Below are 26327 nucleotides of genomic sequence, written 5' to 3' on the forward strand. Positions count from 1 at the left end.
ATCTGTGAGACTATAAGATCTCAGAGTTTAGTTCCATGGTAGTGACTGTCGTTTGCCAAAGGGTAAAATTCAGAGTTTAAGATAGGAAAACCAGGGCCACTGCAGGCGTTATTTGCATTGCTGCATTCTGTTTCCAGAAGATCAGTTATGTCTCAGTCTTTGAATTTGTGGCAGGGAAGAGTCCCTTTTTTAAAACAGTATTTTAAAAATGTAGTTGGTTTTAATTATTTATTGTTAATCATTTTTTTCTTAAAAAAGATCTATTAATAAAAGATAATTGTACATCTCATTCTTACAAGGACTTTAGAAAAATTACTTAAACATATCCTCTCTACCTTTTAATGTGAATATTATGTCCAGTAGATTATTTTGTACCAGTTCTTTCTGAAATATCTCACTATTAGAATCATTAAAGCTTTTTTATAGCTGATCTTGTGCATGGACCTGCTATCAGAAAAGTACTGTAATGTTAAGTGGTGTGATTTGATTCCTTTGACTGCTGTTATTCTTCCAGTAGATGGTAGTACTAATTGCAGCTGTGATGGCAGTCTGAGAGATGAGATTTGCATGGATCAGAAAAGAGTGCTTCTCTTTGCATCACAGTGAAATGAGGTTTTTAAAAAAGTTCAAAATTATTTTCTGGATGTTAACGGTTAAGGACTATGCTTTGCAAGACTGTGTATTGTGTATCTTCCAACTACACAAAAAGAAAGCTATCAAGTAAGCATAAAGAAGGATGTCTTTAAGATCTGTAGGATGAAATATGTAATATACACATATAGTTGAATATAGTTAAAATTATTTACTGTGTGACCATAAAATACTTTTTTTACCTGGCGAAGTCCTGTAAATTGGAGCATGCAGAATGTAGTTGCAAAATGTTCCTGAAATCTAAAGGAATGGTCACAGTCTTATCATTAAGCGTGTCTTGATGTCAACATACTGTGGTTGGATTCAGCCACAAAGGTCAACTGTACTGTTATTGTATGTGTATAAGGTCTTAAAAAATGCAGTGTGTTTAGTGGTTGGTATTCTATCAGTTAGTGACTTTCTATTGCACATGGTTATTCATAAGAACAAACTGATTTGTGTCTTAATGGAATCTGAAAAAAGGAAAGACTGGATTAGAGTCAGCTCTGTTTAGTAGAATGTAACACTAATGTATTCACCTGCCATTAATTTAATGAACAACTCTGATAATCTGAAAATTTGAATAATTATTTATTTTGCCTTTTCCCAGGTTTTGCTTGTTTTTATTGTAATCATTGAACTTAGTGTATTCCATGAAGTAATAAATACTTACTGTTTGAACAGATTTCTAGCGTAGCTCTAATGCCAGTTGTTGTGGTTTAACCTGGCAACCAGCAACTAAGCACCAGTGTGTAGCTTTAGAAACCTCACGTATATCCCGCAGTTCTTGATATATTAGACGTGGCATATCATTTGTGTTGTTACGCTACCTTGCATGAAGAAGTCATCATCAAAAAAAAAAATTTGAACGTTCAGTGTCTCTAACACCGGGAAGCTATTGAGGTGATTGTAAAAGCTCTGGGGTTTTGGTTTTGTTGTTGTTCCTTGGTTCATAGGCTAAATCTGTTTTACTCTTCCCTGAAGCCCCTGTTTGCTTTATGATCGCATAAATGCGGGTGTTTTTCTGCAGTGTTTTTCTGTTTTTGTCTTCCCATGTTCCTTTATGTAGTTGAATACTTCTCTCCCTATAAAGACGTTCAGTTTTATTACCATATGTTGTCCTAGTCTCTGGTAGTCTGGATGCACTTTACAGCAGGAATCCCAAGTTTCTTTGCAAAATTGAGAAGCTTCAGCCGTTCTGATTCTGTGATTCCATTACAAATATATTACAGTGAGGCTGCTTCATTCCTTCACACAGAAAGATGTGTGGTGACTTGGAAGCACAGACAGCTAATATTTGATTTATTAATTGTTTAATAGTATCGGTTCATGATGCCAGATCCTCTGCATGGACCACTTCATGATTATTATCTTTGAGAACACGTTGCCTGTTCACATAATTAATTGTTCACATAAGCAGAAATACAGGTAATGTTTCTGGACCTGTTGGATGATGTCTGAACGTTGTGATGGAGCACATTTTAAAGGAATTGTTAGTGTTACTCTTTTACATAAAAATACAAACAAACAATACTTGGCTGTCATGTTTTCCAAGACTGTTGCGTGACAACTTTATAATTTTTATAAAAAGAACTTTGAAGAATGCAATTTAAGTGCAATTGTAGCAGTACAGGTAAACTGCAGATGAAAATTGCATGAAACAAAAGAATATGGGGAAAACATTGAAATGTACTTGAAGGTCCAAGAAGGCTTCATGCACAATTTTAACAAATTTATTTAAAGAAAACTCTACTTAAGTAACTGTGTTAATTTTTTTTTAAGAAATTCAATTCTAGATGAAAGAGTTGAGTAAATTGAAATGTCTGTGATTTATCTTTATTCTGAAAAGAACTTTGAAACATTGTTGCACAGAGCTCAAAGAGAAGCAAAACTAATATTGTCTAGATAATAGAAACAATAATGATAATACTGGTAGTGGGTAATGAACAAGTGACAGATAAGCTAAAATTAATTTTTATCAGTACTATTACTTCTGGATAGGTGAGAAGCATCAACATGAATTCTGTATGATTTGGCATTAAGTTTCATATTAAATGATAAATCCATTAATGATGTGTAGAAGTACGTAAATTGAACAGTGATAAAATTTTAGGATTTTTATAGCTAGGAATTTTGATAAATACAGTGACTCAAATTAGAAGTATACGTGGATATGAATAACTTAGAACTTTGATTTGGCAAATATGAGATGAGAACTGAAGAAGAAGAGGATAGATTGAGGAAAGAATATCCCAGACAGACATAAACCAGGAAATTTTTCCCTAATGATGAATAAAACACCTTCTGCATAGTTTTATTGATAAGAAACCGAAAATTAATTTTAATTCAAGTACCGTGGCAGGCAAAGACTGATTTGATTTTGAAATTCATACCTAGGTATACAGTTGAAAATTTTATGGTAAAATCTTACTGCAAACTTCACAGGATTACTGTCTAACTGAGCAGGTCCAGAAGGTAAGTCATGCTGTGTAGTTAAGATCAACCTTGGTTAAACAGCAAAACAACTTTAACTGAAGTCTAGCTGGAGCAATTTTAGGAAAAGAAATTAAATTCAGGATATTTATTGGGACTCAAGCAACTTTAAAATGCTAGAGCTCATGAATATTGTTAAGTATGTGTATTTTCAAATGTTACATTCTCAGTGTGTTTACAAGAAAAAGTGAAGAATTATTGGCTTAGGTAATTGAAATGAAACAGAAAATATGTCTTGGAAAACCTGTTTTTATAGCAGAATTTTTAGAAGGTGGCATTGAGTATGTTGCCTGCGAGTTTTCTTGTTCTGATTTTAGGATAAGAAGGGTAATCTCACACCCTCTTGTGCTGCATATTGTGACAAATGCTAACAGTTTAATTAATCCTCATGATTGTATATTGCTGATACTTATTTGTAGCTAGTGTCTCAGTTACAGTGAAGAGCTGGAAGTAATTTTCAGGATGTCAGGAAAACTTCAGGATAAGCTGTTAAATTTGGTACTTTTCAGTTACCGTGGTTATTTCTCCTGTAGAATGGTACTTGAGTCGAGTAGTCGAGTGCTGTTTTAAGAATAATAACCACATAGTAGGTCAGCTGTGCTGCTCTCTTCTGTGCAAGATCTGCGTTCCAGTCTGTTCAGTTCCATGTACTGGGCACAGGGATAAAGATTTATTCTTGGTTGATTCTGCTGGTAGAGGCACTGAATCTCTGTTGCTTAGGCCAGCATATACTGCTATCTTTAGTATTCCTTGTCTTTTTTCAGGACAAAGAAGGAGTGGAGGGTGTATCTGTGGGAGCCATTCTTTCTGACTACCAGAGAGTTCGAGTTGAAGATGTGTAAGAAAATATTAATCTTTATTAATATCCACGTTCTGGAAAGTGCTTTACTTGTTTGTTTTGTAACTCAAGTTCTGGAGTGGAGACAGTTGCTTTCTGTGTTACCCAATTAATTCGATTTGTTAATATAAGTACCTTGTTTTTCTTTCTTTCTTTTTTTTTTTTTTTCGCTTTCTGGAACTATGTGTTCATTAGTAAAAACCCAGTAGAGACTATACTGGATTGCTTTTCAGGTCTCTTGTGGATCTGTTAGAGTTTTGATATGAAAATGTTGAGTAAGTTGAGTAAGTTCAGATCTTTGATTTCAACTGAAAGCTCACTCAATTCCAGTGACTGTGGTGCTGGGGTCAGGTATCTCTGTTTTTCAACAGGTTTTTAATATAGAGGAACATTCTGTGACTTGTTATCAGGAATTAAATACAAGAGAATCCTTATGTGCATATCTTCCCTTCTTTAAAATCTAACATCTGTTGTCATTAATCAGGAGCTTTCATTTGTCATTTCTTCTGTGCACACTCTTTAAGTCTAGATGGATCATGATACTTTAAGAGTCCAGATGTAATGGGAATTGTGTGTGTTATATAGGTCAAGATTTGATTTGGGTCTGGAAGAAAATTTTCACTATATATGTCTGATGAAATGCAAAACCACCTTGAGTTCATTAGTTATTTGTTGCTGATAAAAGCAAGTATCTGGAATACCTTATGAACTGTAAGAATGATGAAGTTAATGCTGTGCCAGCTAGACTCACATCAGCGAGTTACACAGCATGGGTGTTTTCTTTATACTTTACATAGGTAAATTGCAGTCAGAAATAGCTCCTTTCTTCTTTTTTTCCCTTACACTTAAAACATTTTAATGACTGCCTGATCATGTTATTAGATATGTTAAAAAAGATTTCTTTTGTTGATTGTGGGTTTCAGGCCTTTTAGTACAGCCAGAAGATTGACAGGACATCACAGTATTTCAAACAGACCTGATTAATTTCAAGGCTGTTCAGTGGTAAAAAAATTTTACACTGATCTGTAGGTTTACCCCTTACCATGAAGTCATTTCACATAAACCATCCCAGGTACTTGGAGTCAGCCAATTCGATAGCTAAAGTTAGGCACCTAAATGAACTACTTCACATTCTGAATTGCTAAGTATGTCTGTTAATTTCACAATTTAGTGGTCTGCTAAAATATATGAAAGTAATAACAAAACCAATCAGATTATGAGGCTGCTAACTACGGATTTACATGTCAACATTAAACATCCATTTAAATATGAAGTCTTGATACTAATGGGTCTAGCTTAACATATGGAAGAAAGCCCATATATTAGATAAACAATGATAACTGACAAAGAAATGTGATTTTTGAGTGCTCTGAGCTAGTGCATAGTTAAATGTTTTTAAGTTTTTCAGGAACTAGTCATTACGCATTTTATCACCAACTGATGGTACCTGATGATTTGCAGAAGGGTTACCTATCAATAGTGCAAATTAGTGGTTCTCTAATTTGATAAACAATCAAATGCTGTATATCAAATGCTGACTAAATATGATATGTATCAAAACAAATAATTAAATTTACTTTAACAAATCGTTACTTTGTGTCACAAGCTATATACGTTTTGCTGAATGTTTCTTTTCCTTGGCTGTTGATCCAAATCACAGGTTTGAACGTAACAAATTCAGCGTATTGTACTAGCGACATGGGCTGCAAGTATCATAGAGCAGTAACTCTTGCCTTAGTTGTGTTCATAAAAAATGATAACTTCCCAAGGTGTTAATGTTTTTGTATCCCTGAATGTTCAGGAATGTGTTTTCTCATGGTTTTACTTATGTTCAGATGCAAATCTGTTTATATTTGTGAGTTACATCTTTCTTACATAGATGAATTATTGTCGGAACAGGCTTATTTATTTATTAATATTAGAATATATATATATATACTGAAATCTAGGTATAGATTGTATTGTCATTGAAGTTGTAGAAGAAATTATTTAAAGCTAGGAAATCAGAGAAATTAATTTTCTTTAATTTTACATGAATCATGCTGTGTAAAAGAATAATGCTTGGCTTTATCCAGTTTTTTGTTTGTTTTTAAGATGCAGAAGAGTTAATCTTCAGCCTTTAGCTTACCTGTGGCGTCGGAACCAGGAAATACTGCTTAAAGAAATGATATCATCCAACATTCAAGCCATAATCATAAAAGTGGCAGCTTTTGGTATGTATTCAGGTGCTGAGCAATATTGTCTACTGAAACTTCCCATGGACAAATTTTTAGTATTTATGTAACAACATAACGAGAAAAATAGAAATTTTGTTCTATATTTTAGGATAAGAAATGTTAATATGAAGAAAATTTTTAATAATTACATGGCTGAATAACAGTCATGATGTCTGAATTAATTTACCTGTTTGCAGTGCATTCTTACAGTAGACGTGGAAAAGATGGAAAGTAATGCTTCCTAGCGTACTCATTGAATTCCTTTTGTAATTTTTTTGTTCTACTTTGGTTTTGATTTGCAGTAAAGATGCATGCATAATTCAGTGGTTCACAGTATTGTCATTTATAAATGATGCAGACTGGTGGCTAGACACCCGTGAAAGTTTTAATAGAAATACAGCAAATTAACATCAAACAAGATGTGATTATGAGGCCAAAACATTTTGTGTAACAACAGTCTTTGAGTTGGTAAAGCATATAGCAAACAGAAATAGTTCATCATTGCCTTTAAATAAATGATACTTACAATGTAGTTGTTTACTACACCAGAAAATTAACATGTCTTTTCATTGTCAAATATGTAAAATGAGGTTTGTGTAATGAAGCAAATCAGTCTGAGAGATAACCTGTCTCTTTATTGTTTGAATGTAAAGATAAGGTCAAATGACGTTCTATAGGAAGTCTTATGGAATGACATGCTCTGTAACCGTAAAAAGTACATAAGAAACGTACTAATGGTACAATATGTTCATTGCAGGCCTCTGCAGTTTTTCATTTAAGAGTATCAAATGAGGTCTTAAGCATAAAGTGTGACCAAAGGACCTTTTCTTTTTGGGTTGACTGTAGGTTTGCAGTCCATTGGACCGAAGAATGGCTAGTATAGTACGAGACGATCAGTGGCATTGGTGGCTAAAGATGTATGTTTGAAAAATTGTGTTGTATAACCTTGCATTAGAAGTCCAATGACTTGTTTATCTGGGTGACTTTCACATCAAATTCCTAATGTCTGCCCTTTAAAGAATGCTTTATAATAAAGTAATTTCTCCTAAATATTAACCAAGAATTGAATTCTAATCCCTTTAGATTAATTCTATGAGATTTTTTTTTTAATTAATTAGTTATTTTTTTAATTTATTTGTTCCTCTTTAGCTGGTATAGTTCCTAACTCATTTTTACGTTATCACTATGATGGTCTCACTGTATTGTTCTCTAAGATCTGCTAGTGTTCATAGTGAGATTAGAATGATTAGCAATACCCCATTCCCTTCTTCACTTATAGGTAACAAGCAATGTAATTTAGTAGCCATTTTCCTGAACTTTGGAAGCCTAGTTACAAATACATAGTTGAATGCTGTATTTTCTGCTATAAAACACTTCTTTTTTGAATTGGAAAAAAAAAATAATGAAGGAATAGTTTTAAGGCCATGTAAAGTACATTTTTATATTTATGCTATTTTTCCATAAAATAGAATGCTTTCATTGCTTATGCTGACATAAAGAAAAAAATTAAAATCCACAATGACTATTAATATGCTTTTTCACATCAGAATTATTCATCAAGTTTAGGTTGTTTTCACTAAATTTTGTACAATTGAAGGAAACTAATTCTGAAAAGGAAAACAAAAAAACCACAAAATGAAACAAGCAAATGATATTTAAAATTTATTTGAAAAATGTTAAAGAAAATACATCGTTTAAATAATAGAGAAAGCTGTTTCACAAGAAGATATCATTGATGATCTGTCTTACGCCTGAAGCAAGATAAGCTTGTCTTTTCTATTCTACAGTCTTAAAAAAACCTGAAAATGCACTAGTTACTATACAAAGAGTGCTTTGTGGGCTATTCATTGAAGGAGTGAATACCATAAATGCTTGTAGATAGCAGTTAGATAGAAAATCACTACGAGATTTTTTTCCTTTTTATATTTTTGGCTACAGGTAAAAGAAAGATCTTATCAGAGTCAATTTCTCACCTGCCTCAGGCAGATATAATTAGATGTAAGCAAGTTTAATGGAGCTTGTGTGCTCTGGGGCCATTCCATAATGCTTTAATAATTGCATGCCTTATTAAAGTGGATTTAAGGTATGAAGGCTGTTTAACATATCAAGTGGCAAAGGAGATAAGATACAATTTAACTTTTTGCCTTAGATTAATAATCAAAGTTAAATTGCAATGAAAATATTTAAAATAACGGATTTAAGAGTCTGAAGGGTGATGCATTAGATAGTACATTGTACAGGTGTTAATGCAAGGAACAAATCTGTTACTTAGCTTGACATTTATCAGTGCTGGTACACTGTACACCCGCCTTGTCCTGTTTTCCATTGACTCAGTGCCAGTATAGGCAAGGTAAAAGCCTGTCGTTCCTCGTAGAAAACACATAATTATGCAACTAAATGAGCATTAGTTTAGTACATTTCCCTAAATCCACCACTACAAATTAATACCATAAACTTTGCCAGTGGCAAGAGTTTTCTGTCTCAGCGTAGTGTGCTTTTCCAGATGGGATACCAATTGCTTTCACTTACATGCAAAAGAGGTATTGTTAGCAAGCCTTCTTCACATGCCTTCTGTTGATCTGTAAGTAGATCAGCTTTCTTTCCTTCAAAGTGTATTTCAGAGACTTTAATGATAAGAGAAAAACATTCCATGATCTAGCAGCAAACCTGGGCAATAAAAAAAAAAAAAAAATTTGTGCTTACGCATGTTCATCTTCGGTGCCATTTTCTTGTTGCTAAAGATACCTGCATCGTGCGTGATACTTTTATATTTTAAATACACCCCTGTTCAGTGGAAATCCCAGAAAGTCAAAATGAGGTTACTCAGTAATAGCTAAAATAGAAGCAGGTATTGGTTGTTTTTAACATGTGTATGCCTGAAATTCTAGTAATATCCATTGTTTATATGAGACAATGTAATATAGGACAATCATAAAATGCTTTTTTGGTGTCCTTGCGCTCTGGACACATTTTACAGATTAAAATGCTAATTAACTTGCAAAGTATGCATGTAACAGATTCAACTTTTAGTCTCGGTGACTTTATGTACTAGTCTTAACCTGTGCCATGTTCTAAAGCAAATTGCTTCTACCGCAGCACAAGGTGTAATACTGAGGTGGCAGCGAGAGAAGGAGGCAGGTTATATTTGGAAGGAATCTTTGGGTTCCTCACTGTGTGATCCTCAGTAAAAACTGAGCATTGAGTTTTATTTGTTTTTACTTTACTTATGTAGTTATCTATACCTAAATCTTGTTAAGAATTAACACTAAAATTTAAGCTCAATTATACATTTTAAAATATGACAACCTTCAGTTCTCATATATATGAGAATATAGTTGAAATTGTTTTTGTCATGCAGTTAAAGCAATTTGTCCTCAGTGATTCTAGTTTTTCCTGAAGTTTTAAGAGTAATGTTCGCTTTCAGTAAGTATTGTGAATGCATATTGTTAGCCTGAGAATCTGGGGAAACAAAATTGCTTCTTCAATGTTTTGGTCAACATCAGAATTTAAGCTCAAATTTCTGTCTTTTAAGGGATTAATATGCATTATTTATTTCATACGTTACAGCTTCTTCCCAGTTTGGTTATAGTAAAGTAATGATTTATTATTCAATTAAATACTTGGAAAGACATTGTAATTAGGAGATGAAATAACAGGAATACTAAGTTGAAAAAAACTCTTTCATGGTTAAATTACATTTCTAACTTCTAACTGTTCTTTGGACCAGAGGAGAGAAGTGATACCATAACGCTGTTCAACTGTTGGACTATAATAAGAGCTGAAAGTTTGTATCAGGGCTGATCAGCTTGTGGTCCTCAGCCTACATTTGAAATGGGGCTCTTATGCCATGGCTGCATCCTTTATCATGTGGATCCGGCTACTATAAGTGCTTCTGGACAATCTGCATGCTCAGCCATGGGTAAAGTTGAAATCACAGGGGCTGTGGAAGCCTAAATTTTGAGATGGTGTGGGCCCTAGTTGCTTACCCAGGCTATTTGCCTCTGACAGTGGAGTAACGAGTCCTTGGGGAGCCATTGCTGTCTTGTCTGTCTGTCAACAAATCCTTAAGTTCCTTTTCTGAAAGGAGCTGTCCAAAGTACGTATATTTAACTAGAGTCTCCCTTGCTGTGAGAAGATCTTGATGCTTGCTGCACAAGGTCAAGAAAATTGGTATACTCCTGCTGTACATAGAATGCTCTGAAAAGCTGGTAGTTTAGGGATGCCTGTGTTTTTGTATGTCAGCTTTTTGTTTAAAAAGAGAGAGTGTTACTTCTCAGTATAATGAGATCAGTACCTTTAGCTTTTATTATTTATATTTAACCACTAGGTGTATGCATTATTGTTTATTATTTGCATGCCATTAGCATACAGAAGTGAAATCCTTATTGACTGAAATTGATAGCCAGACTCCCATTAATTTTAATGGAGGTAAGATTTCTGTATGAAGTCATACGTTAAAAAAGAACTAGCGCCACACATTTCCTGGTTAAGCTCCTGAGGGTCTAATTTAGTGTTACAGATAAACTGCTCTAATAGTGAGTTGCTGCCAAAAGGTTCTTCTTTCCTTCCCCGTTCTAGCTGACTCTTCCAAACCACAAGTCTCTACTTGCTTCTGCCTCTGTAAAAGCTCTCATGGTTGTGTGACTGCAGCTGGGTGATCCGGCAGAGAACTACTACGCAGAAGGGAACTTGCTGTGTAGATGCCATGGCTGCATGGAGGACCCAACTCTCTCTTTCAGTAGAAAGCTTACCCCTAAATTGACTTGGCTCTAATGTCAGATCATATCCTGAAAGTAAAATCGGTGGTTGTGTGAGTTTTGTCTGAGCATGTCATCTGTGCAATGGGAAGGGACTGTGTTCTTTGAAGATGTGTCTCTGGTTTTTAGTACGGAGCAATTTTAAAGTCATTCATGGGGAAACCAAAGAAAACTGTTATATCATCATCACAGGGGAACATACTTGCTTCCTGTAAGTATTTTTAAAAAATTCTTGGTTCACAAACTTAGAAGAAGAAAGTGAGGAACATTTTGTTTAAAAATCCATAAAAGATCCCAGTTCTTTTCTTCTATATTGTATTGCAAGGATTTGTTTACTTACTTATTACTAAATAAACTAAACATTGGCATTATTCTTAGCTAGTTCAGCTTATTTAGCGCAGATTGTTCCATTGCTTTTTCCTTAGGCAGTTACCAGACACCGGAGCTGTAATGGAATCTGTGACAGTCTTTACAAGCTTTACTCTTGATAACGTCTGATTTTATTAATATGAAAAAGACTTCTGTTTATCATAATTTGAAGTGGAACATAAAATGACTGATAATATTTTTCCCAGTACTGTCAAAATTTAATGATTTTCTATTCTGCTGGGAATAATGTATTCTGAAAAGTAGCCTTAAAGTATTAAAGAGTGTTAAAATATTATCTTGTATACACAGATGATAGCTTTTATTTACTATTTATTGTAATTTTTTTCAGCTTATAGATTTTCTAAATTTGTGCGTATAGTGTACTTTAGGAAAGATATTCTTAGTAGTCTTTTCCCCCTTCAATCCTTGTTTCTTAGCTAGCACATATTACAATCACTGAATTTTCAAACAAAGCTTCCAAAGCTTAGTTGGTCCTTTAGAGTTTAAGTGTATTTGACACTTTTGCCTTAGACTTATTCCCTAATACATTTGTCTACTGCCTCATTTATCTACATCATTCATGTTATTTACGATCGAAGAAAAGGTACCACACCTGTTTGTTCACCAGATGTTGTATGAAAAGATTTGGGAACTATTATGAAACCACAGGTGCCATTAGCTCAGGCCCTTTTTTTTTTTTCCTGAGGGAAAAGATTCACATGGGAAAGATCAACATGTAAAAATGGGAATTGTAATGCAAGACCAGAAATTGATCAAAATTAGCTTGGAATTTAAGAAGAGTGTGATGCAAAAGAGATGAGTAAGCGAAAAGACAACTGGGATTGGACTTTAAGTGAAGAAAAATTTTGATTCAGAGCATAGCTGAAAGGTTAGAAAAATAAGATAAGAAAATAATCTTTACATTTGCAGTGTTATTTACCTGATGCTTGTATACGAATGAGAGATACTTTGTTACCAGCGTAAGATGAGGTTTTGGATAGAGCTTTTAGCATATGGGTATAAAGAAACCTTTGAAAATAAAGTGTGTTACAGAAAAAGAAGAAATGAGATTTTGTAACAGTTTGCATAAGTGGATCTAGAAACAGGTTACAGAGATAAATGATTCTCTCTTTGTTATCTCTTGAGCCTATAGATTGGAGATTGCGAAGGATGTCAATACTTTCAGTAGTAACAGATGACAGGAGTTGGAAGAGTGGGAGAGTGAATGTACCTGAAAACAGAAGAGTAATTGAAGTTGATGTTACTGAGTGCAGTGCTTCTTAAGATGTCAAAGACAGGCAAAATTGGAGAGAGATGACTCAAGAGTGGGAAGATCGCTTTTCAATTTGGGGAGATCAGATCGTATAAAGAAAAAGTGAAATGGAAGCAGCAGGCTGAGAGTGGACTATTAGGTACTTAAAGTGAAAGAGAAAAGGAAGTAAGGGTTCTAGTGAAGGAGACAGAAGAGTAGAGAACTTAGAGTTGAAGAACAGTGGAAAAAAAAGACCTTAGATGTCAAAAGCAAAAATAATCTTAACAGAATAAAAGAGGGTGAAGTTATCTTGTTAATACTAGACTATTACTTGCTGCTCTTTAATGCTTGGTTAGATGTAAGTTCTGGAGGCACATACACTGTGCAGACTTCTGTGCTGAAACAGAGCTTAAACTCAAACCTTAAAACCTTTAAACCTTTAGCCTTGTCTTTGTAGTTAGAACCACAGATGCTTGCTTTCTAGGTCTCTCTGAGTTGAAGTTTTAGGAGACTGCTTGCTCTAATCTGATCCTTTATTTCTTCCCTGGCCTTTACCCTTTTGCAGGTGATTTGCTTATTTCGCCTGTCAGAAGTCTCTGTTATCCATTTAGGAACTGACCTTTTAAGGGTTTATAACTCGTCTGCATGGGAGTGGATTTAACGAAAGTGACACAGATTTTACCACTTGCACCATGCCCCTTTCTCTGCCACTGAATCAAATTTCAATCGTTTTCTGCAAAGCTTAATAGCATTAGAACTGTTCAAAGCATGGAAACATCAGTGTTCTTTAACAGGGACAAAACAGGACATCCTTTTTTAGCCAAACTCTGGTGCTAGAATGGTTGAACTCTTTGAATTAAATAGATTAATAAACAAGTAATGCTATTAATTCTACTCCAAACATTTCAGTATGCCAAAGTTAAAACCACTGAAAAGAGATTTATATCAGGAAAGTCATATATATGTGGCTGTATGAACCAAACCTGTAATAATTTTTGTTTTAAGTCTCTGAAGTCCATTGAAAGTCCCGAGAGGAAGTTGACTGGGGCAGTATTTTCAATAAGCTGAACCATTTGCTGTGTAAAGTCTTGGCTTTTATTAAAATCAGTTTAATGCTGTTATTAAACAATTCTTTCACAATCTCTTTTGAAACTATGAACATTTTAGAGTAATAACAGTGTGTGAAAATACAGCCTCGTTATTTGATAAAACAATACAGAATTCCTTCAAAGACTTATTGAAGTTTCTGTTCCTGAAATGACAGAGCTAAGTTGCTTTGAATCCTAGATGTAACTAGAACACAAATAACTTTGATGTTAAAAAAAAAAAAAAATCACAAGAGATTACAGATAAAATTAACATTGCTAGTATTAAGAGTTTTAGAGCCTTTTACCTCTTAGAATTCTAAAATTTGATGACATCAGACTAACCTAGTTTAGAAAATATTTGATGAACTTCCAAGAAAGGAGTTTAACTGTAATCCTAAACAAACTGCACTGGAAACATGGGCTAGAACCACTTTGGGATTAACATTTTATAAGTTTGCCACTTCGCTTGCAAAGAGTTACTGTATATTCAGATTCCATCCTTATACTATTCCTACACTGGATAAAATACCCCATACAAAAAAGAAAAAAAAGGGGGAGGGGGGAAGAAAAAATAAGTAGGCACATAATCAAGTTGCATGAATTTTGTTCTTTTATACAATAAATTAGAAGTATATTCACCTCAAATATTTTAGAGGTGGGCTAATATCCAGTATTTACTGCACTTTCCTTCATTTTTATATGAAAAGTAAGCAGCTTTTACAAGTTTTTTTATGTTTTGGAAAAGGAAGTTCGAGGAAATCGTCCAGTTCACCATGGTTATACAGCCTTTCATGTGTGAAAGTTGTGAGGAAGTTAAGAATCAACTATGAACCTGTCAAGTTATGCTACCAGACAAAAAGTTTGCTTCCTAACTCTTTGTAGAAATGAAAACTAAATATGACACCAGGAGTAATTTACCTCAAGGCAATTTAAGGTATATATTTACAGTGCATTAACATCTCTATGGCAGGTGCACTTCTACATTATGAAGGGTATCTGACAATCCTTCACGCCTGCAGAATAAACCTGCTTTGATAACTCATACTTTTTTGTATGAGCTTTTGCTGGGCTGTTAGAAGCATAGTCTTTGATTCTGTAGCATTTAAAGAATAGTGCTTGATCCTGCTTCATGAAAATCCATGGCTTCATATTGTTTACTTAGAAAGAAAGAAAAAGACGCCTTTAAAGTGGAGGATTTTACCTTCAAAAATAGTCCTATTTTCTCTGTTCCAATTCTAAGATGGGTGGCTGCATCAGTCCTTCATACTCTTTTCCTTTCTCTGTGTATTTCTGTACCTTGAAATTCCCATCCCCTTGTTAACCCTGTTTTCTTCCTGAAAAATAAATTTGAGAGAGGGAGAGACAAGTTTTGGTTCCAGAAAATTTAAGTCTTTCATTGCCTCTTTTCTTATTTAAAGTTCTAAATAATTCTGCTTTTGGTAAGCAACTGATTAGGATCTTTGCAGAAACCTTATTGTGTGTTATACTGCCCTCCATCATCGGAACTTAAGTCTTGGTCCCTTACATCCGTAATGATGGCAGTTACTAATCTTCTCAACAATACTTCTCAAGAAGTCAGGAAGAAGAAGGGAACTTTAAGTTACTGTGAACTTTAAAACAATTTCCAATTTTTTCTCCAAAAGTCTATGCTAATTCTATGTATATCAGATTTCAAGAAGATTGATAATAGATAGTGATTTTGGATATTTGTTTTTAACCTTATTTTACGGAAGAAGTCAGAGAGGAATAAGATATACTTTTTGAATGGCTGAGGTGGATAGAGAACTGGCTGAATGGCAGAGGGTTGTCGTCAGCGGCGCTGAGTCTAGTTGGAGGCTGGTAACTAGTGGTGTCCCCCAGGGATCAGTACTCAGCCCAGACTTGTTTAACTTCTTCATCAACGACCTGGATGAAGAGTCAGAATGTACCCTCAGCAAGTTTTCTGACGACACAAAACTGGGAGGAGTGGTAGATACACCAGAAGGCTGTGCTGCCGTTCAGCGTGACCTGGACAGGCTGGAAAGCTGGGCAGAGAGGAACCTGATGAGGTTCAACAAAGGCAAATGCAGGGTCCTGCACCTGGGGAGGAACAACCCCATGCACCAGTACAGGCTTGGGGCGGACCTGCTGGAGAGCAGCTGTGTGGAGAGAGACCTGGGTGTCCTGGTGGACGACAGGTTGACCATGAGCCAGCAGTGTGCCCTGGCTGCCAAGAAAGCTAATGGGATCCTGGGATGCATCAGGAGGAGTGTGGCCAGCAGGTCGAGGGAGGTTCTCCTTCCCCTCTACACTGCCCTAATGAGGCCTCATCTGGAGTACTGTGTCCAGTTCTGGGCTCCCCAGTTCAAGAAAGATGAGGAGCTACTGGAGAGAGTCCAGCAGAGGACTACGAGGATGGTAAGGGGACTGGAGCATCTCTCCTACGAGGAGAGGCTGAGTGAGCTGGGCTTGTTCAGCCTGAAGAAGAGAAGGCTGTGAGGGGACCTAATATATACTTACAAATATCTGAAGGGTGGGTGTCAGGAGGATGGGGCCAGACTCTTTTCAGTGGTGCCCAGCGACAGGACAAGGGGCAACGGGCACAAACTGAAGCAGAGGAAGTTCCGTCTGAACATGAGGAAGAACTTCTTCCCTCTGAGGGTGACGGAGCACTGGAACAGGCTGCCCAGGGAGGTTGTGGAGTCTCCTTCTCTGGAGATGTTCAAGACCCGCCTGGACAAGGTCCTGTGCAGCCTGCTGTAGGTGACCCTGCTTTGGCAGGAGGGTTGGACTAGATGACCCACAGAGGTCCCTTCCAACCCCTACCATTCTGTGATTCTGTAATGGTAAGGTTGGTTAGTCAGGAAAGGACCGAGGTTTTTCCTTCTTATTAACAGATAATGGTTAACTCGTATTTTATTGATGTGTGTGCAGTAGTGATTCTTTCACAATATGGTCATGTATTATGGGTTAGAGTTTTGTTCAGTGTAGCTTTCAGAAGAAAGTTATGTGCAACCACTTCTTAAAACCAATAATTATGATTGATTTATTCAGCATTTTACTAAGAGGTAAAACTAGAATTTTTTGTTAAAAGACTTTCTTAAAAATCAAGACTATTTTAGAATTCTGAACATATGTAAAACATGTTCTTGTTAGTATGATGAGGCTTTAGAATGTGGATTTTATTAGCTGAATATAATGCCATGAAAATGGAACTTGATTTTCTAATGATCTTGATAAATCGAAGTAATATCAGGTAGTTACCCCTCAGGTGAGAGCTTTATTCTACACTAATACATGTGTACAAAGTGAACCATTTAAAATACGGGTCTTTTGCATAGCTTTATACTAGCACACTTAACACCAGTGAAATGCCTTTTAGTAATGTTCTTCAGTACATTTTTTTTGCTGCAGAATAAAGCCCTGAATTTCTGCCCCAGTCTCTTGACATTGCTGCAGTTATCTACAGCACTTGTCTTGTGGCTGTGCATAAGAGGGCTCTGCAACCATTGTTGATATCTGCAGGAAGGAGTTCTGCTCGTATCAGTGGATTTATTAGGAATTACAGATGGGGTAGAAATTACTTTGAAGTGATTATACCATTTGTGCTATCACATACTGATTTTACAGTAAAACTAGGCCGCAAAACTGGAGGTGAGAGCACAATTTGTTTTACTGACCACTGTTAAAAACAGCATTTTCAAAGCTTTCAAGATGTTTCTGTTGTCATGCACTGGTCTATCTCAAAGAAATAAAGCCCCACTTGCTCTCTTGACTGCATAATAAATTGACTGATGTAGTTCACTTGGGGAGTTAAAAATGCATTGAAAATAATGGGGCATAACATTCTGGGGTTAACATTTATTCATAGATGATGCAATTAAATAAAACAGGCATTAACTTTAAGGTCAGTCAGTAAAGTAATAAAAGTGAATATTGTAATTGAATTATAATTGCTTCCCTTTGATACATGCAAGTTAAGTGAAATAGATGTCAGTGCTGCAAATTATAGTTCCCTTCCTAATTAATTTCTTAATTCTACATACAGTCATCCAGGCCCTGGACCTTGTTGTTGGTTTATCCACCCATCCGGCTTTCTTCACATCTAGTTTCTTGGAGGAAAAATCTGGAGGATGTGGTTAAATGGAATGCACTAAGGATTTTCAATATGTTGGGTTTTTTTAGTCTAAGTCATTTTAAGAATCTGAATCAATTTACTCCTTAGTTTAAAGAAAAACATTCCAAATAGAAGTATAGATCTATATTAACTGTTTTGTAAGTATGGTTATAGATACTCGTAACAGCAGTAGACATACAGCTTCATCTGTATGTGCATACCATTAGACATCGGAGATTTGGATTACTGGTTCTGCAAATTACAGGTTACGCTGGTTCTTGATGCCTTTAGCAGACAGTCTTTATTCACTCACAATACAAACCTGTTGGAAAGTAAAGGAAATAATATTTTTCAAAAGAAAGACAAGCTATCTGAAAATAGAATTCTCCTGAGAAACAGAAAATATACATTGCACTTCCACAGATTTTCATGTAGGTGTGCGATATTACTAAAAGGTTTACCATGTGTATACATAGGCAATTTATTTGTATTTTGTATACTGTTTGTTTAACAGTTTATTTTAACTTACTGTTATGTGTTCATTAGGGGGCAGAACAGTAGGTATATCCTTCTTAATATCAAAAAGGAGTTGTGAAAGAAATGATATGTTAGCGTGTCTAGTTCTTTTTCCCTTCTCATATGTTTGTAATGTATCCCTTGGTTTAAATTTAAAGGAAACCAATTTGTTTTTATCAAGGAGAGGAGTTGCTTTTCTTAGAAAAGTAATTATGTTAATGTAAATGTGTGAAATGGGTAGTGTAATATGGTACTTATTCATTTATTTTAAGAGAAAATGCTTTCTTAGCCTCACATCTGTCCCATTAAAATCCAGCACATAATGCTAAGCTGGTATAAGTAGGAAGACATCACCAGAATCATTGCAACTATTGAAATGAAATTAAGATGTTTCAAAATTATTTCCACAAGCATTAATTATCAGTGTCTTCCATCTAGCAACACACATTTTCAGTCTGATAATAAAGAGCAGTAAACCAGTACCAGAAAAGAGTAGAGTGAGGAAAAAAATCTCAGTCCTCTTTCATTTAAATTATTAAGCAGTTTTTAAATGTTCCCCTAGATAGTAAGGAATTTTTAATGTGCTTTAATGAAATATTTAAAAACTTTATTAATGTTTTGAGATCTCATTCTTTCTAACTTGTTTTAGTTTTACAGGAAGTTAAATATACCAGGATCATCACTGTAAAAATTAAAAGGCATGTCAGCTATTTGAACTCAGCATCGACTTTATATAATAGTATACCATACATTTATATAACAGCTTTCATCATCAATGATCAAAAGTGCTTTGCAAGGTACATACTTTGGAAATTGCTTCTAAATGGAGTAATTCTCGTGGCAACTCTTAAATGATACCCATTATTGTATAAAGCAGCAGAGTAGGAAAAAATAGACGAGTATTGCTATCAGTACAACAGTAATTAAGGGTAATAAGAAATGTGATCACTGAAATTTTTCCAGTGTTCCTTCACTTTCAGAAGTCATAATTGTTTTTTTTCTTATTTACTTCGTTTGTTAAGACCCCTTGACCACTTCGTCTCAAATCCAACTAGCGTGTTTATTTGGTTGAAGATGATGTCGGCTCTTGATACAGTTGTTTCTAGATGGTTTTTATCCCAGTACTGATTTCTGCCAATTATTTGATTTATTCCTGAGAAGTGACCATTTAACAGCCATGGGTTGGCAAAACTCAGAAAGTCAAAAAGCTAAAACAGGAACACAGAGGGTCGAGTTAAAGGAATTATCGAATGTTAATAGGCCTCACTTTTTTACCAAGAAAAATAAATCAAGATGTAGATATCGTACAGAATGTTTCTTGATGGATCAAAAAGTACAACATTAAAGACATTCTGTAAGTCTGAGTTTTCTTTATATCTCTATCCTTTTTAATTCTTACCTTTTTTCATGTGGGTCACACACAGAGAATGTGATTTAGCAAAAAAGTTTTTGTTATGCAAAACAGTCTGTGTCCCAGTAATTTGCAAAAACTATAAAAATTAACTTGTATTTTAATTTGGTAGGTGTCTACAAAGGTAACTTCTGACTTGGAGGTAATTTCTGTGTAGTATTTTTGTTACCGTGGACCCACATTTACTTCACTGGTTAGTGAAATTTCTGGGAAAGGTAAACAATAGCTTTTCCAGTTGACACACAGTAAAAAGGTAACTTGCCTTATTTTTCCACAAAAATGGAAACCAATTGCCCAGAGGGGAGAAGAGAAAATTCTGAATAAATGTGTTTTCTTTAGGATAGAAATTGTCTTAGATAAAATGGGACTAGTTTCTAAGGGAGACATCCTATATTTAAAAAAACAAAAAAATCCTTGCCTGATGTCATGGCAGTACTTTATCAAAAATACTTATACTTTTTTTTTTTTTTTAAGGTTTACATCCAGATAAACATTTAGGAAAAACTCTGGATCAAATGGAGCCTTATCTTTTGGAGGTGAGTATTACTTAAATGATACTCATACAGGTAAAATTAAAAAATAAAAAGTAACATAGGCGTAAGTTCAGTAAAATTAACTTAATCAGAAATTACTGAGTTTTACCTCCAGAAATTAGGTGCTAACCCAAGACTTTTCTTTGTGTGTAGAATATAAGCCTCTGATAGTCACTTTCAATATGAAAAAAAGTATTTCTGGAGGTAGTTCACAAATGGTGCCAGCGACTTTAAAACAAGCTAAAGGCTGGAAACCTCAAGGGAACACTAACTCGTATGTCAGTATAATAAAGCTAAATAATTGCATGCAAGTTAGAGACTTTCACAGCAAGGAATGGTAGTGGCAAAATCATAGGTGATACAAAACTTCCCCACAGATAGCCCAGTCTGAAGGTTTCCTACCATTTTTTACACAGTCAGATTGCATAAAGTGGGGCCTTTCAGAAATGGAAGAAGAGTTTCTTTCCAGAGGATCTACTTAATTCTGTGCAAAGGGTTATGTTCCTCAAAGCAGGAAAATGCTTGTAGGCAGAGCTAATAGATTTACTTAAAGAAAAAAATAAGGGGGAAAAAAAATCCACCAGATTTTGTACACAAGTGTTCTTTGAGTTTGAGGTAGAAGCATCAAACATCAAGCTAAGTACAGTTTAAGAGTAGCAGCTATGCAAGTGTGTTTACATGTATTGTCTATGACAAAGACAGTTTACCACAGTTCCTTGTCCTCGAGTCTGTTAAAAAACCACAAATTGCATGTTTGGCTATTAAGAGAGTCTTGCTGTAACTTTTATCAGTGTAAGCTGTCTACATTTGCAGAAAATGATCTCCTAAAAATACTTTTTGTTGTTAATCTGCGTAGTTGCATTTCAGCCTAGCTTTGTAAGCAGTTTTTCTGGAACAATTTACGGCATGACAAATTTGCAGAACAGAAAGTAAAAGTAACCAGAACTTGTTAGGAACTTTAAAAATCTCTTTTGCTGCTGAAAGATAGCGAAGTTAAATAGGAATTGTGTCTTGAGTTTTACTTCATTTTGTGAGTCATATATGTGACTGGAGAGAAGAGGATAGATAATTGGTACTTGGCAAAGCTGAAGAGGAAGAATGAAGGTCAATAATGTTCAGATAGTCTCACTTGAAGAGATTGTTGTTGGCCTGTTCTTAGCTGGAAGTTTGTTACTTCTGCTTCAGAGCTGGAGAATCTGCCCAGAAACCTTTTCCCTGCCCACCGATATGAACTAGTTGATGTAAAAATCCCCTTTATTAGCTCTTTTTGTAAGTCTTGCTTCACTTGCATCTTTAGATCATCTCAACTACTACAATTCAAGAATGCCAGGAGATGGGAAGGAGAGGTGTTTTCTCCTGCTCCAGAAAAAGGGAAAGAAGGGAAGTAGGGAAACAAATATCTTCCTAATAACATGTAGTATGGATTAAAAAGCAATGGCAGAGATATACAGTAGGAGTGCACAAAAATAAGCATACACTAACAAGACATTAAATGTTTGTTCATACTTTGTCATTAGCAGATGTTTTATTTCATGGGGTGGTAATAGAGGTAGACTTAAAACAGTAAATAGTTGCTAAATCTAGGGACATCTGTAAGATCCAAGAATGGTTAGAAGAGGGAGGGGATTGATCCTTTCTGAAAAGTACAGATTGGATTTCAACAGGAGAAGGAAGCAAGAGAGAATGAAATCACCACTTCAAGCATCAGTGAGCTTTTGGACTAGGCAATATAATCTAACTGAGCACTGAGCTGGCTTTGAATGGGAAGCTGTATTAATGTGGCTGTTTGGCTCAGCTGATAAGGCACTGAGAACCAGAGCCCGCAAGTGTCAGTTCACCCCTTGTGAACAGTCTGCTTCCAGGAGCTGGACTGCTGAGGTGGCATTGAGCTGCGTGCACGTGCTAGACTGGAGTCTTCATGGCACTCCACGTCTGTGTCGTAGGCCTGCTCTGACACTGGAGTGCTGTATAGTGCGAGAGAGTAACACTAGTGTGGAAAAGCAGTTTTACTGACATGTGAAGTCACGTTCTGTGTGTACTTAGGAATGGCTTCTGGTTGATCAGTTCTCAGAAAGGTTGTTTGGAAGATCTTTGGAGTCACGGGTAAATAACATGTAGTTTAAGACTACAATAAACATTTAAGTGTTCCTCCTCCAATTTGCTGCTGCAGATCACTTAAGCAATGTTTCTGTTTGTCAGAGCTGTTCCTTTAAAATCTTTGTAAGTGACAGTTAAGGAAGGATAAAACTTTGTAATCACCTACGTTTGCAGAAAGCTTCTGTGACCAAAATTCAGGTTGCAGCTTTGGTGGGGCTGTGGATGGTTAGCTGCTCACCTCAGATGAGTCAGTAGTCTTGAATTTCTTTGAAACAGTAGCAGCATTATTGTAATTTTAGCTATGTTAATAGGGTATGATTAAATTAAGGCTTAAGAAATATTATTCTCCATTTGATTTTGTGTCATTCATTCATTTTTAAAAAGAAAATTATAAACTTAGAAATCCGAAAGTACTTGGTATTTTGGGGAATGAAATTTATTCTTCCTGAAGTTTGGTGGATGAAGTGAAGTGATTCTGACTTACTTGGTTTCACTGAAATTCTTACTGTCATGGTTTAATCCTTCTCAAAACTCATGTTTGCAGGTTTTATCTTCTATTGATACAGCAATAAACAGAGCAATGACTGCATAGCTTAAGGTGTAGAACTAGGAGGGCATTCTGACCCTACTTGGAAATGGTTGTCAGGCCATTGCAGAGGAGACCGCACTGATATTTGTTCTTGTAGCTGTTTCTTATGCATATGCATTCTATGAAAGTCAAAGTCAGTACAAGTAAATTGTTTTTACTGGATGCTTAGTTGGCTTTAAGGCCTAATAAAACCAAATCATTAACTGTAAACTGAAGATAAATGGTTAGGTTTATGAGGTGAAAAATACTCTCTTGCAATCCAATGAAGTCTTCAACATCAGAAGTTCTGGCAGACAGAATGTGAGAGCAAGGAGTTCACAGTTTTCAGTAAGGAGGAAAGACAAAATTTAATATTCTGACCATACCAAAGCTAACGCCATGATAAACTCATTTCTAACATTGCACATCCCCAAAATGACCACAGATTTATACTCTTGTATCTTTGATTTGTGTTGTATTATCTAACCAGTATTTTCAAATTTTACAACAAATTCCTTGAAATTTGTTGTTCATGTTGTTTTTTTACCAATCTATGCGTTTTCCTATTCTTGCGGGGTTCTCTTTTGAATTCTCTATTGACGTCTAATATTCTTTACCTAGTTGTTTATTCAGCTAGGTACAGGATTTTTCATGACAGCATTTTCACTAGTGTGGTGTGCAAGTCTGTGAGATTTTTTGGCAGTTCTGTTTAAAATTAATTAAATATTGCTATCAGTGTTCTTCAGTTTTGTTCAAAACCCATTTATATCTTAGTTCAGTGCCCAGAAAAATGACAGTGTTTAATGTAAGAAGGTTTTGGTATTGAACCACAACATTTGGGATTGGTAGGAAATATCCTGATTTACATTTTAGCATGTATTCACAAAGTTCAACTTCTCTTATATTACAGATCAGGAATTAGGACCTTACTTACTTCTTTTTATACTAAACATTTACCTTAAAGAAGCAGCAATGAAATCAAAATCAACTTGTGTTACGGTAGTGTGCCTATTATAATTTGTCTTTTGGATGTACAAGAAATAAGCATAAAGTAACAATTTTCTTGTTCGAAAAATCTCTTCTTATAGAATCATAGAATCATAGAAAGTTTTGGGTTGGAAGGGACCCCAAGAGGTCATCTAGTCCAACCCCCCCGCAGCGAGCAGGGACACCACTAACTAGATCAGGTTGCTCAGAGCCCTGTCCAACCTGATGTTGAATGTTTCCAGGGATGGGGCCTCCACTACCTCTCTGGGCAACCCGTTCCAGTGTTTCACCACCCTCATTGTGAAGAATTTCTTCCTTATATCCAGCCTAAACCTACCCTGTTTTAGTTTAAAACCATTACCCCTCGTCCTCTCACTGCTGTCTCTACTAAAAAGATTGTCCCCATCTTTCCTATAGGCTCCCTTTAAGTACTGAAAGGCTGCAATCAGGTCTCCCTGCAGCCTTCTCTTCTCCAGGCTGAACAAGCCCAACTCTCTCAGCCTGTCCTCATAGGAGAGGTGCCCCAGCCCTCGGATCATTTTTGTAGCCCTCCTTTGGACCCACTCCAACAGTTCCATGTCCTTCTTGTGCTGAGGGCTCCAGAGCTGAATGCAGTACTCCAGGTGAGGTCTCACCAGAGCAGAGCAGAGGGGCAGAATCACCTCTCCCGACCTGCTGGCCACGCTTCTCTTGATGCGGCCCAGGATATGGTTGGCCCTCTGGGCTGCCAGCGCACCTTGCCGGCTCATGTCCAACCTTTCGTCTATCAGTACCCCCAAGTCCCTCTCAGCAGGGCTGCTCTCGATCCTTTCATCCCCCAGCCTGTATTGATAGCGGGGATTACCCTGACCCAGGTGTAGGACCTTGCACTTGGCCTTGTTGAACCTCATGAGGTTCACACAGGCCCACCTCTCCAGCTTGTCCAGGTCCCTCTGGATGGCATCCCGTCCTTCTGGTGTCTCGACCGTACCACTCAGCTTGGTGTCATCTGCAAACTTGCTGAGGGTACACTCGATGTCGCTGTCCATGTCATTGATAAATATATTGAACAGCACCGGTCCCAGTACGGACCCCTGAGGGACTCCACTCGTCACTGGTCTCCATCTGAACATTGAGCCGTTGACCACTAACCTTTGGCTGCGACCATCCAACCAATTCCTTATCCACTGAACGGCCCACCCATCAAATCCATGGCTCTCCAATTTAGAGAGAAGGATGTTGTGGGGGACCGTGTCAAAGGCTTTACAAAAAAACAGATAGATGACGTCCATTGGTTTTCCCTTGTCCACCCTTGTTGTTACACCATCATAGAAAGCCACTAGGTTGGTGAGGCAGGACTTGCCCTTGGTGAAGCCATGCTGGGTGTTGTGGCATTATGAGTGTCAACGTTAATTGAAAAAAAATCCCACAAAAACTAAACCCATAACCCAGCCCTGATTTCATCCACTGAATTATTTAACTTCAGAAAAATACAGTCACCTAAATTTTCAGTCTTCCGATTTACTGTAGTTTATGTGTGCAATAGAAATGATAATAATTACTGACATAAAGTTGAGATGATTTTGCTGCTGTAGCAGCAGAAAAATGGTGGAGTATTTAGTGGGAAAAACTTCGATTTAACTTTGCAATTTTTTCTGACTTTACATACCGAAGTTTGAACTTACGACTACAATGGTGATCTACAACCCATACTTTTATCAGGGGTGAATTTTACTGGCTGAGGACATGTGCATTGTGAGAAGGAAAGTTCTTGAATTATTACTTTTTTCTGAATGATAGGTCTTTGATTAATTATTGACGAATGGCTGCTACCTAATTGCTACATTATGAAATTGGTGGTATGTCACATTGTTTCCTACATACCAGGAACCCAAGCTTTTTACCCTGAAGAATTTGTTGGCAACTTGGTGAATCTCAGGGGCTGTTTACACTCCTTGGAATTTATGAATAGAATGGTAAATGCATATTATGGTAATATTGGCTGTACTCCTGCCTCTGCTAACAGACAATAAGAAAATGTTTAGCCATTTGTATGCTTGCCTTAGCAGTTGATGAGTACTTCTTGGTAAAGAACATTTTAGTAATTATAGAGAATTTACTAAGTGTTGCAGTTTCTGTCTGGGAACAAAGTCTTCACTTGAAAAAGGAAGCACTTGAATTCATATCTTTTATCTTTGATTACTAAAATTAAATGAGAAAGTCAGCTTGAATCCTTGTGTTTCGTTCCCAGGGTAGGAATAGACTGTTCTTCAGGTAATGTTTGGGCTGATTTTTTGTATATGTTGTGTCTCATTGTGTATTTGAGTTAAGATTAGTTTTTCATTGTATTTCTTTTGGATTTTGAATTAGATTTGCATGTTTACTGAAGTGTAATTTGTAAATTTGCTGTATTCTGGCTCATCTGAACTAGAAAGCAGATATCATAAAATTTAGATTAAAGTCTAAGATGTCATATTGTTATGAATATAATATCTAA

General features: G+C 36.0%; 1 protein-coding gene across 11 annotated transcripts in view; it reads left to right on the forward strand.

The window, feature by feature from the left end:
* The window catches only part of DPH6 (diphthamine biosynthesis 6), a 239179-nt gene that overhangs the window by 57285 nt on the left and 155567 nt on the right, over positions 1-26327 (forward strand). For all 11 annotated transcript variants that reach the window (XR_012764649.1, XR_012764646.1, XR_012764645.1 and 8 more), the window contains exons 4-6: positions 3888-3961; positions 6056-6174; positions 20141-20202. Coding sequence is in view for 6 of the 11 variants with exons in the window: in XM_075427387.1 (XP_075283502.1) it covers positions 3888-3961; positions 6056-6174; positions 20141-20202 (255 nt within the window). In the remaining 5 variants the exon portion in view is untranslated. The remainder of the gene's footprint in view (positions 1-3887; positions 3962-6055; positions 6175-20140; positions 20203-26327) is intronic.

Source organism: Opisthocomus hoazin, chromosome 7, assembly GCF_030867145.1.
Source record: "Opisthocomus hoazin isolate bOpiHoa1 chromosome 7, bOpiHoa1.hap1, whole genome shotgun sequence".
Taxonomy (NCBI): Eukaryota; Metazoa; Chordata; class Aves; order Opisthocomiformes; family Opisthocomidae; genus Opisthocomus; species Opisthocomus hoazin.